This window comes from Mus pahari, chromosome X, assembly GCF_900095145.1.
Source record: "Mus pahari chromosome X, PAHARI_EIJ_v1.1, whole genome shotgun sequence".
In the NCBI taxonomy this organism is placed as follows: Eukaryota; Metazoa; Chordata; class Mammalia; order Rodentia; family Muridae; genus Mus; species Mus pahari.
This window is the reverse complement of record NC_034613.1, coordinates 62320644-62335405: the sequence shown is the minus strand read 5'-3', so window position 1 is coordinate 62335405 and position 14762 is coordinate 62320644. Positions and strand designations below refer to the sequence as shown.

General features: G+C 45.7%; 2 protein-coding genes across 3 annotated transcripts in view; one reads left to right on the top strand and one right to left on the bottom strand.

Moving 5' to 3' along the window:
* The window catches only part of Abcd1 (ATP binding cassette subfamily D member 1), a 20626-nt gene extending 10814 nt beyond the window's left edge, over window positions 1-9812 (bottom strand). The window contains exons 1-2 of the mRNA XM_021187717.1: window positions 8494-9812; window positions 4963-5143 (exon numbers count right to left, since the gene is read on the bottom strand). Coding sequence (XP_021043376.1) covers window positions 4963-5143; window positions 8494-9393 — 1081 coding nt within the window. The 5' untranslated portion in view covers window positions 9394-9812. The remainder of the gene's footprint in view (window positions 1-4962; window positions 5144-8493) is intronic.
* Window positions 9813-10212: 400 nt separating this feature from the next.
* The window catches only part of Bcap31 (B cell receptor associated protein 31), a 32164-nt gene continuing 27614 nt past the window's right edge, over window positions 10213-14762 (top strand). Inside the window, exons 1-3 of one of the 2 annotated variants that reach the window (XM_021187719.1) lie at window positions 10213-10299; window positions 11758-11893; window positions 14049-14149. In XM_021187719.1, coding sequence (XP_021043378.1) covers window positions 11802-11893; window positions 14049-14149 — 193 coding nt within the window. In that variant the 5' untranslated portion in view covers window positions 10213-10299; window positions 11758-11801. The remainder of the gene's footprint in view (window positions 10300-11757; window positions 11894-14048; window positions 14150-14762) is intronic. The other variant, XM_029534105.1, reaches the window with a different exon arrangement.

Below are 14762 nucleotides of genomic sequence, written 5' to 3'. Positions count from 1 at the left end.
AGAGGCAGGTGGATTTCTGAGTTTGAGGCCAGCCTGGTCTACAGAGTGAGTTCCAGGACAGCCTGGGCTACACAGAGAAACCCTGTCACAAAAAACCAAAAAAAAAAAAAACCAAAAAAAACAAACAAACAAAAAACCTAACCAACCAACCAATCAAAAAACAAAACAAAACAAAACAAAACTAAGGTACATGTTTAAAAAGGTTGAATTGCATGGTTTGTTAATCACATCTCAATAATATCAATTATGAAAAGTATCTAGGGTTGGAGAGATGGCTCAGTGGGTAAGAGCACTGACTGCTCTTCCAGAGGTCCTGAGTTCAAATCCCAGCAACCACATGGTGGCTTACAACCATCTGTAATGGGATCCGATGCCCTCTTCTGGTGTGTTTGAAGGCAGCGACAGTATGCCCACATACATGAAATAAATAAATAAATCTTTAAAAGAAAAGGATCTAGATAGATAGCTCAATGGTTAAAAGTGCTTACTACTTCTGCAGAGGATCTGAGTTTGACTTCCAAACCCATGTCAGGTGGCTCCCTGTCATTCCCTTTCTAGGGGATTCAGTGCCTCTGGCCTCCTAAGGCATCAGCATCCCCATAATTACAAAAAAAAAAGCCACCAGGCATCCAGCTTTATTTCTTGGCATAAGTAGCTCCTATCAGCTAGAAGTGCTCCTACCTTATGTTGGGTACCATATCAGTCCCTCCTGCTGAACAGCTAGATTTCTTCATCTAATACATAGTGAGCTTTGTGTCTGAAGTGTGCCATTTCTCCTCTTGACCTTGCTGCCCACCACTCACACTCTTCCTTACAGCCTACTCTGCACCTTGATCTCTAACCTCTTGTTTCTTATAAGAATTACTTACTTTGCTTTGTCTTTTGAGACAGGGTTTCTCTGAGTACGAGTTCAGGCTATACTACAACTCACTTTGTGGACCAGGCTAGCCTTGAATTCAGAGATTCACCTGTCTGTCTTCCAAGTGCTGGGATTAAAAGCATTCACCACCACATCTGTCTACCCTGGTTTTTTTTTTTTTGGTCAGAGTTTACATCTCATGGTCATGCCCCTAAAGTCTTCTTAGTTGACAGCTTCAACTTTCTTGACTTTGTGATCCACAGAAGAGTAAAAGTAAATAAAGCTTTAAGAAATTATTATTATTGTTACTGTTGTTACTAATATATATCTATATATCTCTATATATGTAATGTGTGAGTACACATGTACCATAGCATATTGTGGAGTGGGTTCTCTCTACATTTATGTAGGCTCCAGAAATCAAACTCAGGCCGGGCAGTGGTGGTACATGCCTTTAATCCAACACTCAGGAGGTAGAGGCAGGTGGATCTCTGTGAGTTCAAGGCCAGCCTGGTCTACAGAGAGAGTTTCAGGACAACCGGGACTACACAGAGAAACCCTCTCTCAGAAAAACCAAAACCAAAACCAAAACCAACCAACCAACCAACCAACCAAACAAACAAACAAATCAAACTCAGATTGTCAGGTTTTCAGGTAAGCACCTTTACCTGCTAAACCATCTTGCCAGTGCCAGAGCAAGGTTTTTACAAAAACCTAGAACCTGGAAATCATGGTAGGGAACAGGGAGGAAGGCAGCTCCAAGGGCCTTTTGGTGCAGATAGGTAAATAAGGAGTGTCCACTGAGGAGTCATCAAGGGGCCAGGACTCTGGAGCTGAATCTGTGGGAAATATCCAGCATGTATGTGACCCTCATATGGATTAATGGCAGGGGTTGGTTACAGGGAGGAAAAGGTTCAAAATGTTGGCTCAGAAAAGTTCAAGTTGGTAAGGTAACTGGATGGATGGATGGATATCCTTTGGGGCCTGTCTCAGGAAATGGCAGGGGTGGTGGTGGGGGGACAAATGTGCTAACAGTATCGTGAGCTAAGTCTAAATATCCTCCTTTCCATTGTGTCTTCAAAGACTTAGCTCCAGTAGGCAGAAAGAACATTAGACTTCCTTCCCAATATCCTTACAACTTTTCCTTTGGCAGTAAGACAAAGGAAGGGAGTCTCACTTTGTGGCTGGACATTTTGGCAACTAGCAGGTTCCTAGGATCTAGAAGCAGGAGGAGCATACAAGATACTGCAATCCCACCCCTTTTCCTGCCCTGGGGCTGCCATTGCAGACAATTAAAATAAAGGTTATCTAAAATCATCCCCAATGGTTAAGTGGCTTCCTCTCAGGCTTTTCCTTGAAGTACCTGGAACATCACTTGCCACATATACACCCTTTATCTAGATTATCATAAAAGGTGAGGGAGAGAAATCACATAAAGTGACATACACAGAAAGGCAGAACTTGGGAAAGCAGTAAGGCAAAGCACATTAAAGGCTTGGTTTTAGAAATAGTTAAATGCTTTTAAAAAAAATCAAGTTGTATATGACTGAAGGAAGAATAACAGGTGACCTGGAGAATTATTAAACTAAAAGAAAGATTGAGAAGCTGAAAACCCTAAATAGGCTCAGTGGTTAAGAGCAGTTACTGCTTGTGATGGCTTGAATGAAAATGGCCTCCATTTACTCATATTTTTCTTTTTTTTTAAAAGATTTATTTATTTATTATATTTAAGTACACTGTAGCTGACTTCAGACACTCCAGAAGAGGGTGTCAGATCTCGTTACGAATGGTTGTGAGCTACCATGTGGTTGCTGGGATTTGAACTCCGGACCTTTGGAAGAGCAGTCGGGTGCTCTTACCTACTGAGCCATCTCACCAGCCCGTACTCATATTTTTCAATGCTTGGTCCCTATTTGGTGAAACTGTTTTGGGTAGGGTTAGGAAGTATGACCTTGTTGGAGGAGTTGAGTTAAAGGGGTTGTGGTGGGCTTTGAGGTCTCTTTGCCTCCAACTTGTAAGTTCTGAGTAAACTCCAGTGCCATGCCTGCTTCCCTGATGCATGTTATCTGTCATGATGGCCATGGACTTACCCTTTGAAACTATAAGCAAGACCCCAATTAAATGCTTTTTTGTTTTGTTTTGCTCTGGAGACAGGGTCGCTCTGTATAACACTGGCTTTTGTGGAACTCACTATGTAGACCAGGCTGGCCTTAAACTGAGATCCACAAGTGTTGGGATTAAAGGCATGTGGTACCACACCTGGCTAAATGGTTTCTTTTATAAATTTCCTTGGTTATGGTGTTTCTTCAACAGGAACAGAAAAAGTAACTAAGACAATGCTCTTGAAGACCACTTATATTTAGAAGTTACAACTGTCTGTAATCCAAGTTCCAGGGGGATCTGATGCCCTCTTCTGCCTTCTGCAGGTACCAGGCATGCACTTGGTACACAAACATACATCAAGGTAAAACACTCATACACATAAAATAAAAAAAAATAAAAAGAGAAGCATGCATATTTAAAAGAAACATATGTTTGATGCAGAAGAAGCAGAAACCTAAACACATTGCATTGAAGCTGAAGAATACCAAGAAAAAAATGATAAAGCTACCTAGAGAGAAAAATTCACACTACTAACAATTAAATTGATTTTTAAAATGAACAGCTATGCAAGAAGAGAGAGAACGAAATCTTGTTCAATGACTGGAAGAAATTAACTTTCCACTAATTTTTTATGCTTAATCTAACTAGCTCAGGAATAAGTGTAAAGCCAGGTGTGGTGGTGCACGCCTTTAATCCCAGCACTTGGGAGGCAGAGCAGGCAGCTTTCTGAGTTCAAGGCCAGCTTGGTCTACAAAGTGAGTTCCAGGACAGCCAGGGCTACACAGAGAAACCCTGTCTCGAAAAAACAAAACAAAACAAACAAACAAAAAGGAATAAGTGTAAAAAATATTTTCAGACAAGTCAATTGAAAAAGACCCCATGATACCCTAGCTGAAAGAACTCTTTACCCAGGTACACTGTAATCCCAGCCTAGGGAGGCTGAGGCTGGAGGATAGCAGGCTCATGGCAAGTCTGGGCTATAAAGAAACCCCATTTCAAATTAAAACAAATCAGAAGAAGAAAGAGTGACTTCTGAAATAAGTCTATCAGTAAGGATGAAATGTAAATGAAGTAAATACCTAATAAAAATTGAAAAAAGAAAAAAAAAGGAAGGATGATTGAAGTCTAGGAAGGGAATGCTGAGCAGAGAAATCAGTATCCATATGGGAAAGTTTACACACATCACACAAAGCATAATAGAGAATAAAAAGCACATGATAGTCAGAAAAACTCATGAAACTAAAATTCAGGCTGAGCTGTAATGACAGATACCATGTTTTCTAGGTAAACTATTCTAAAGCTCAGGAGGAGGGGAGCTATTGATTAACCTAAGGAGACTTTCAAGGTCGCATGTCCACCTTTTCAAGGGCATCCACTAAAAGTTGAATGAATAAACATCAAATCAGTAGAGAAACAAACAGAAATAATGACAATCTGACCACCACCAAAGTAACAGGTAGGGCAGGCTTCCTACTCCCCAAAGGCCTCTATCCTGGCAATTTGTAAGAACCATTGCTTGGATGAAAGGCTGGGGTCATGAAAGGGCTCACCTAAGCCACTTTTTTTTTTCTGTTTTTTTTCGAGACAGGGTTTCTCTGTGCAGTCCTGGCTGTCCTGGAATTCACTCTGAAGACCAGGCTGGCCTCGAACTCATAAATCCCGCCTGCCTCTGCCTCCCGAGTGCTGGGATTAAAGGCATGCACCACCACTGCGCAGCTTCCAAGCCACTTTTTATGCGCATCTCCAAATAAAATTGGGCTAAGGACAGGTGGGTAAAGGGTACACATGGAGCAGTTGTATGTGGTGTTTCTAAATCGTGGTCTTGTGCTAGGCTTTTTGGTGACCAAGAATCATGAGATGCACATATGGCAGCAAAGAGCTCCGAGGAATGACTGACTTCTGATAATATCAAGGCCAGTAGGACCTCAAATTTACTTGGAAGAAAAACAAAGTGGGCTGGCTGAGCTTTGGGCCCTAGTCCCTGGAGCCTTGGCTCTTACCTGACTCTGCATAGCCAGTGGCTGTGATGATGGGGACAGCTACCATGAGCAGGCCAGATGCACTCCACACATATTTCATGAGGAATTGTTCCAGCATGACATACCATAGGCGTTCAAGCAGGATGAGGTTGATCTGTGAAGCTAGGTCTTGATAGGAGTGCTGTAGTAGTGCCAGCTCCACCTGTAAGGTCAATAGATATTCAAATGTGACAAGTCCTGGGAGATGATGGTAAGAGTCCCACAGACATGCTGTTGATGGCCACAAGGTCAAGGACTTGGGTATTGTGTTTGTGGTAGGGCCAAGCCTCAAATAGGGGTGATGGTAAGGGACTGTCTGATGTTATGGGGAACCTCCTACCCTCTTTTTCAATTACTACTGTGGTTGGGTCACTCACTACTTCCCTCTCTGTACCCTGCCTGGGCAGTTTCTAAATCCAGGTCCCTGAGGGCAGCTGTCTTTCATCTTCTGCTGACCCCATTTCTTTTGGCTCCTTCCTAGTGCCTCCCTGCCCCAGACATCATGATCAATAGCTCTAAGAGCAGCACGGAGCAAATGATAAAGTTCTTGGTTTTGTAAAACTCAGACAACAATCTCCATGTCCTGTTTCTTTCCCAGGCTCTTTTCTGTGAGAAACTTACACTGAATTTCCCACCCAAACCAGGTGAATATGCTCTCAATCCTGATAGGAACTGCAGTCAGACTGGCCTCAAAGGAGTATCCAGAAGTAGTCATGGCAAGGTGACTGGTATTTTGGATCATTCTGCTCCACACCTCCATGCCACTGTTTGTCTTCTTTCTCCCAACTTACTGCCACACACCTTATTGTGCATATTCAATTATAAGACACAGAAGCAGAGAGACAAAGTGACCTACCCAAGCTCATATTGCCTAGAAGTAGCAAGGAGTGTAGAAATGTGGACTGCATGGACTGGGCTGTTAAGAGAACCAGATTTTGCCGGGCGTGGTGGCACATGCCTTTAATCCCAGCACTTGGGAGGCAGAGGCAGGCGGATTTCTGAGTTCGAGGCCAGCCTGGTCTACAGAGTGAGTTCCAGGACAGCCAGGACTACACAGAGAAACCCTGTCTCGAAAACCAAAAAAAAAAAAAAAAAAAAAAAAAACAGAGAGAGAACCAGATTTTTATTTAGTTTTGAGGTATTATGGAAAGAACCTAGGGTCTTGGGCATTCTAGACCTTCAGTGTGCTAGGTGAGCACTCTACCACTGAGGTATATTCCGGCTCTAAAGAACCAGACTTCTGGTTGTTTTTTTGTTTTTCTGTTTTGTTTTGTTTTTGTTTTTGAGAGAGAGGGTCTCATTATATAGCCCTGGCTGGTCTGGAATTCTTTATGTAAATCATGGCCAACCCCAAATTTGTGGCGATTTTTCTGTCTCTGCTTTTTTTTTTTTTGAGACAGGGTTTCTCTGTATAACCTTGGCTGTCCTGGAACTCACTCTGTAGACCAGGCTGGCCTCGAACTCAGAAATCTACCTGCCTCTGCCTCCCGAGTGCTGGGATTAAAGGCATGCGCCACCACGCCTGGCCACCTGTCTCTGCTTCTTAAGTGATGGGATTAAAGGTATGTGCCATCACGCTTAGCTTTTATGTTTTGAGACAGCCTTGCTCTGTATCCCAGAAACTCACTATGTAGCCTAAGATGGCCTTGAACTCACAATGAACCTCCTGCCTCAGCCTAATAACCAGATTCTTACAAATGAAGATGACTTAAGATTTACTTTGTTCTTTTAAGCAGGAGGCTTGTATACATGTATGTATACATGCATATGCACTGTCTGAAATTCTAGTAAGAAAATTATACCCTACTGTTTGCCTGCCAGTCAGCCAGTTAGTCCCTTTTTCATAAACTCTTGACTTGAATCCAGGCCCATGTCCACAGTACAGCAACCAGTAGGACTAGAGTGGGACATGTGCCTATACAACAAGGGCAGTCAATCCACTCATGGTGGCCTATCATCCCATACAGCTTTACATATGAGGCTTAGACAAGCAGGCCAAGGGTTTACACAAGGTCTCTGAGTCCCAGCAAGTGAACTCTATTGTTTAATTTGCTATTTCCTGAAGCTAGCCCAGAGGATGTCTCTTTAAATACCAGTCTTCTCTCTTTTGTGCCCTCTGCCTAGAACTGCTCATATAGCCCAGTTTCCAAAAATCCAGCCTCTTATTCCTGAAGTGAGTACACCATCTTTGCAGCACCCTGGTAATCTAGGCTCGTGCCTCCAGCTGGTAGCAGTGCCAACTAAGGTTGATGATACAGCTACAAGTATTGTGCCAAGTGCCTCACCCAAGGCCCCGGCAGCTTGCCAAAGCCCTGCAGCCCAGCATTCAGGAGAAGAGAATGGAAGAGGGGTTATATAGTAAGGGTGATGCCCTTTTTCTCTTAATCTGAAACCTGACTGTGACCAGAGAACCTCTTTGCAGAATGTAGAGACAAATCCTTTCTAAAACTCAAAGACAAAACTGACTGTGCATATGAAATGCAGCCAGTGGGACAAGGTCCTGGGGCAAGTGACTACCTGACCCAGGAAACACATAGGCCTTCATGAAATGGGTGCTTTTGTATCCCTCCCCCGCCCCAAGCACTAGGGAACCGAAACCAGTAGCCAGAACAAGGCCTGAGGCAGCTGCAACCACAAGGCACAAAGAAGGAGAGGGGCTGCCAGAGAATAAAGTTTACGCTGGTTTAAAGTAGCCTTTCCCAGTGTCTGCCAGGTTTCCCTGGACCCAGCCCACCTCATAAAGTTGCTGTGATCTGGGTGGAAGGGTGGCTACACTGGGGGTAGGACATCAGGGGTGGGGTGGGGGTGGGGGTGAGAGAGAAAGGTTGTCAGGCTTCTATGGCAGAGGCTGGAGCCAGGTATCCCTATCCCTGGGAGGGAGGGAGGCAACTAGGCAGGTTGCTTGCCAAGCCTGTCAGTCACTAACCAGACATGCCTGGGGTTCTGACAGCCTTGACCCTGAGCAGCAACACTGCTGCTGTAGCCACTGTGCTGAGCTCTGCTTGTTAACCTTTGCTTGGGCTGAGTCATGCCCATAATACCGGACAGCCCAGCCAGCCAACTCTGCTGGACGCCAGCCTTCAAAGGGCTCAGAGAGGCAAGAGAGGTTAAGAAGCAGGCTCTGTTCTATGCTCCCAGATGGTAGGAGTCTAATTCCTCCCAGGTGGCTGCAGGAGTGGTTGACTGCAAGATTGGAGTAAGCTAGACCAGTAGCATCACAATCGCTAGAATCCAAATTGTCCAAGACAATTTTACCAAGGAAGCAGAAGTGGCTTGGAGGTTGTAGGCAGCCAGCACAGGGAAGTTCCCACCCAATGGTGCCATTTCTCCATTTCTGCATCTTAAGATTATAGCCATCCCAGGCCTACCCCCAAGTTTGTCACCATGTCTATCCACAACTTTAACATCAGCCTGAGAAGGCCTTGTTGGGCTTTCCTTACTGCTTATAGCTGGCTGCAATAGGTCTCCCAGCCACCTCCTCTGCTATATAAGCAGCATCTCAACCTGCCCCACCTCATGGCCCCCGTAGAAGGCAATTTCCTCTGAGTTGGCCACCACTCGAGAGTGCATGTAGCGCAGTTTCCCCTTTCGCCGTGCCTCCTCTGCCACTAGCTCCCCAAACTTGGGAGAGAAGGCTCGAAGCACGTTGGCTGTGAGGAACACCACCAGGCCAGCGATGGCTGAGGGCCAGGCTGTACCAGCTCCTCGGGATCGGGCAGCTCGAAGAAGAGTGTAGGAGGTCACAGCCACATCCAGGAGTGGCTTGGTCAAGTTCGAATAAAGGTGGGCTACAGAGGCAGCAAAGGCTACCACATCCTCTGTCAGAGACTGATCAGGGTTTCGAAGTCGTCCATCCATGTTGCTTACTCGGTAGTAAGTCTGTTGGGAGAAGTAGAGTCCATAGGCATGAGCTACTAGACGGCTTCGGAAAGAAAGAGCCAGCTGGCCCTCTAGGTAGCGGATGGCACTGTTGATGAAAGTGGCAGGAAGGGCGATGAGGAGCCACTGCAGCAGTTGCCAGCTAAAGGCCCGAGGGTCCTTACGTACAATGCAGCGGGCCAGTCTGCCGTCCAGGCGGGCAACATACACAGACAGGAAAGTTCGGCTTACCAGGGCAGTAGAATGCAGGGCCAGCAGCCCTGCTTCCCGGCACAAGATTCGGGGGAACAGCAGCCTCAGGAGCATCAGGAGCCGCTGCAGGAATACCCGGTTCATGCCAGCCTTGGCTGCGGTGGTTCCAGAGGCCTCTTGCGTGGGCTCCCCAGCTGGCACCTGAGGACCTCTGGCAGGAGTCAGACACTGCCGTACTAGAGGGTAGATTTTGTGGACTCCATAGGCTGTGAGGGCCAGGACCACAGCTGTGCGCTTCAGCGTGGTCACCCGTGAGGGCCGGGGAGTGGAGAGCACCGGCATGTCACCTGGACTGGTGAGCAAGCTGAGGGCTGGAACTGCTGCCTGAGGCTACAGTTGCAGGCAGATCCTGGAAGGGTTGTTGCTCTGACCCAGGGCTCGTTGTCTAGTCTAGGCAACTGGAAACCTCGAAGTGATCCCTGAGACTGTTGCTTTAGGCCCTCGGGGTGGTGCTGGGGCCCCTGGATCGGTTGGGTTAGAATCCTCCAGGGTCGTGGCCTCTTCAGGCAGCCCGGGTGGAAACTGGGTTCCCTCTACAGACTGCCCCTTAGCCCCTGAGGTCAGAGCCTCGAGGTCTTAAGGAGAGGCTGTGTCTTCCCTCCTCTTACTGCTCCTCCCCCCCACCCCCCCGTGACGCCCCTCCCCGGGGCACCAGGCGTGTTTGTCCGCTCTGCAGCCAGGCTGAAACGACAGTGTCTACGTCTACGCCAAGGCCCAGAATCCCCACCCACCTACCCCTCCCTAGGGGTGGTGATGGGGGAGAGGAGGCGGAGTTGAGGCAAGAGGCGGAGTCCGAGTTGGGGGTGCCCCACCCCGTTCTCGCCCTACCGTTGGACCCCTCCCCCTCTCCGACAACAGAAACGAAGCAAGTCCGCATATACTAGAGAAGCGGCCCTAGCCTTTCCGCCAAGGCGCCTCCAAGCTCCACCCCTGCGTGTCTGAAGTGTCAGAGGCGCGGCAGTGGGCCTTCAACCGCCAGCCTCTACTTCCTTTCAAGATCTTGGCAACAGGCCGCGCCTAAGGGCGGGGCGGGAAACGACAATGGGCGGAGCCGTCAGGGGCCTCTAGAGGACTTGTAGGTGGAGCCAGACGCGCGTTTCCGGTTTCCGCCCGCGGGCTAGGGGGCGGGCCTGAGCATTGGTGAGAGTTTGGTAGTTGCGGTGGGGTGTGCGCGTACGCTGAAGCTCGGTAAGCTGGGTCCGCGTCCATGGCTGACTTTCGGACCAACGAGGTTCCCCTCAGTCCCTTTATGAGGGAAGAAGGCGAGCATCCCAGAAATACTGTGGGTTTTGGGAAGTGTAGGGATCCGGGCCGACTTCGGAGTTTAGGGCAGGATCAGGCAGAGGGATGTTGTGGATGTAGGTGGGGCGGGATTCTAGGGGGGGCGCGAGGACAGGAGCCAGTCCCCCCCCCCGGAAGAGCTGCCCAGGTAGGCCCAGCTCCTCGAAAGCCACCTGGCGCGATGGACTTGGGAGTTGTGACTTGCTAGGGATGCAGGGAGGTCTCTTTTTGGCTTCGGGAGATACTTTCTAGTTCTGGAACTTTCTCAGGGTAAGGCCTGGACATGCTCTGTGGAGACCTGTATTTGCTTTTGGCCTGGATTCCCGCCCTCTAGGAGTCGCTCTTGTGGGTCTTTTGAGAGTACATGGAGGCCTACACTCTGTGCATTCATGCGAGCATTCGGAAGGCCTGTCTAGTTCTCAAAAGCAGCTTTAGAAGGAGGCTGGAGGCTACTAGGTTTATCTGCCCCTCATAAGCGCTGAAGGAAATGGGCCTTCTTTCTTGTGCAGAGGCTTAGGCAGTGGCGTTTGCAGAAAATACATGTATGAACACTGCAGTCCCAGTCCCACTGTAGCAGCGACTGGAAGACATGTAGCTCCTGGCAGCAGAGGCAGATTCTACTCTTGGAAGGAAGCCTGATGGGTGCTGAGGTCCTTCTGTTTATGTACTGTTTTTATGAGAAACATTTTCTTAAACAGGTTTAGCTTTGGAAGGGAGCCTGATGGGTGCTGAGAAGGTTTTCCTCTTCTCTTTTCTTTTCTTTTCTTTTCTTTTCTCTTCTCTTTTTTCCTCTTCTCTTTTCTTTTCTTTTCTTTTCTTTTCTTTTCTTTTCTTTTCTTTTCTTTTCTTTTCTTTCTTTCTTTCTTTCTTTCTTTCTTTCTTTCTCGAGACAGGGTTTCTCTGTGTAGCCCTGGCTGTCCTGGAACTCACTTTGTAGACCGGGCTGGCCTCGAACTCAGAAATCCACCTGCCTCTGCCTCCCAAGTGCTGGGATTAAAGGTGTGTGCCACCACCACCTGGCTAGGTTCTCATGTTCTTATGAAAACATTTTCTTAGTTAAACAGGCTTAAGAGTCTCTTGGACTACCCCAGGGAAAGGAATCATCAACAAAAGTACCTAGTCATAGTAACACACTTGCTGGAGGGTCACAAGTAACGGGAAGTTTGTTGGCTGTCTAGAATCATTGGTCAAGTGTCTGCTGTTGGGTTAAGCCCTGTTTCAACCAGGGTTTCAAAAGCTCTGAAGCAGAATCCTGTGGTCTGTTGTGAAGAATAACAGCCCCAGCCTCTCCAGGGTCCCTGAACAGTCCCTGTCAGTGACTTTCCAGTTCTCATGGTTCCTCCTGTTTCTTCTGTATCCTGCCAGGAAACAAGCTCCCATCCCTTTGTTGGAAACCTTTAAGTCACAGGATGAGTTTGCAGTGGACTGCAGTTGCCACCTTCCTCTACGCAGAGGTCTTTGCTGTGTTGCTTCTCTGCATTCCCTTCATTTCTCCCAAAAGGTAAGGCTAGTGGAACAACAAAGCAAGCATATGATGAGGGTGCTATCAAACCCTGAACCTTGTAGTTTCTGTGTGCAAAATTGGTGGACCCTGAAATTGAGGCTGTATGGAAACAAGTAAAACCTGTCTTGAGTAAGGGTGTCAGGAGTATTTTTTTTTTTCTTATCACCAATCTTGAACACTGTTTGGCTTTGTCACCTCTTCAATTTGCTTTTCTGTGCACACTGTCTTCTGGTCTTTGCAAAGTAAGATCTGACTTGAACTTTTTTGAGTAATATTCTCTTGCCTACCCTTGGGCCTCAGGGCTATAGGGGATAATTGTGTGGAAACTTGAATACTTGCACCATTGGCTTACATTGTTGCTGATTTGCTGACTTCTGACCTCCTAACTAACTCCTCCTGGCATTGCTTAGTAAGCAATGAACATTACTCAGCATATGAAGGATGAAGCTAGATTCCCATTTAATAAAAAACAGTCCAGGCGGTGGTGGCCTATCCCTTTAATCCCAGCACTCGGGAGGCAGGATTTCTGAGTTCGAGGCCAGCCTGGTCTACAAAGTGAGTTCCAGGACAGCCAGGGCTACATAGAGAAACCCTGTCTCAAAAAACCAAAAAGAAAAAAAAAACAAAAAACAAAAACAGAAACAAAAAACAGGATTTGCTAAAAGTTATTTAGATATTGTTTCAATCATTTGTAGTACATCAACACTATTCCTATTTAAATTAGGATGTTATAAAATTACCATAGTTAATAATACCTAAGGAATACTCTTGCTAAAACACACATTGACATTTAGTTCATAGGAAACACAGTGACCAAAACACTGGTGGAACTATAGTCTTGGATATTCTCTAGGATAACTAACTTTGTTCCACCACTTAGGAGGTGAAGGCAGGATTAGAAGTTCAAGACCTATCTTGGCTACATAGCAAATTTGAGGTTAGCTTGAGCTACATGAGGCCCTGTATGAAAAAGAAAAGGGGAGTGGCTCTAAGTAAAATGGTTGCTGAACAAGTATAAACTCAAAATCTGAGTTTGATCTCTAACATCGATGTAAAATCTGGACATGGTAACATGCTTCTGTAATAGAGTGTGGTAGAGGCAAACATAAGGAGGATCCTAGCCAGTCTAACTGAACCAGTAAGCTCTAGGTTCAGTGAGACCATTGGAAAAAAAATAAAGTAGAGAATGATTAGATTAAGGTCCACATACACATGTATATGCACAGGTACAAACACATAGAAAAATTAAAAGAAAAAAAGCAGGGAGGGGAGACTGATTAAGACCAACTTAAAATACTAAATGTAAATTCAGAATCATGTCAGGTAATGTTTCTAACAAACCAACTGTTGATTTTTAACTTTGTATCTGATCTCGATATGTAGGCTTGGAACTAGCAATGTAGACCCATTTTCCATCTACCTCTCAAGTGATAGGATTAAAGGGCATGCACCACCATGATCAGCCTAGCTTGCTGATTTTGTTTTGTTTTTTCGAGACAGAGTTTCTCTGTATAACCCTGGCTGTCCTGAAACTCACTTTGTAGACCAGGCTGGCCTCGAACTCAGAAATCTACCTGCCTCTGGCTCCTGAGTGCTGGGATTAAAGGCGTGCTTGCTGATTTTTAACAGCATGAAACTCCTTCCAAAGGCTCTTAAGTATTTGTTCATAGAAATGATGGAGACTCTATAGATTCCTTTTCATAACCTAGGGTGGTAGGAGTCTTGACCAAAAAAAAAAAATTATCACATTTTAAACAATGGAAAGCCAGGAATAGTGGCACACTTCTTTAATCCTACCATTGTGAGACATGAAAATGAATCTTTGAGAGCTTGAGACTAGCCTTGTCTACATAGTGAGACCCTGTCTCAAAACCATGTTTGTAGCAGGTGTTTCATCTACTACAAAGGGAAGTATGATAAAAAGTAAGTTACCCTTACTGGAAACTGCCAGGATTTTAAGACTGACTTTCCAAGTGTTTCTAAATACTTTTGAAGTTAATAAATAGGAAAGACATAAGCAGTAGCTGAGACTGATTTTTGTATGGGGCCTCTTAGCCACTGCAGAAGAGCACCAAGTTGTCCTTAAATTTTGCTTAGGGTTTGGATTGCAAAAGTTCATTTTCTTCAGTATCTGTTTTCATTTCTTTCACAGATGGCAGAAGATTTTTAAATCCCGGCTGGTCGAGTTGGTAGTGACCTACGGCAATACTTTCTTTGTGGTTCTCATCGTCATCCTTGTACTGTTGGTTATTGGTGAGTGAGCTGTAGCAGGAGGTTGCTACCTGACCAGATCCTGTGTCATAGCTTCTAAAGCTCTGTGCCACATTGGAAAATAAGCATTCTCAGAAACAAACTAATTAAGTGCCCTTTTGATAACCTATTAAGGAAGCGCTTGCTATTAGCAGGACCTTCATTTCAAGGTGTTCCTATAGCAGTCCATATGGACTTAGACTCAATGGCCTTTATATACTCTTATGACCACATTTGTTACCAAGGTACCCTACCCTAGTTATTTTAGAACTGATACTAAGAGAAGCTAATGGTCTGTGACCCTGATCCAGATAGTGCTGCTTATTAGTCATGTAGATCAGGCTTCTTTTAAAAAAAATTTTTGTCTTTTATTTATCATTGTTATTATTACTATGATTATTATTTTTGGTATTTTGAGACAGGGTTTCTCTGTATAGCCCTGGCTGTCCTGGAACTCACTTTGTAGACCAGGCTGGCCTTGAACTCAGAAATCCGCCTGCCTCTGCTTCCCAAGTCCTGGGATGCTATGGTGACTTTTATTAAATCCCATCACACGTTTGAAAAACAAATTCCACATGTAAACCTTGAACATTCCCTTTGAGTTTAGTAATGATGC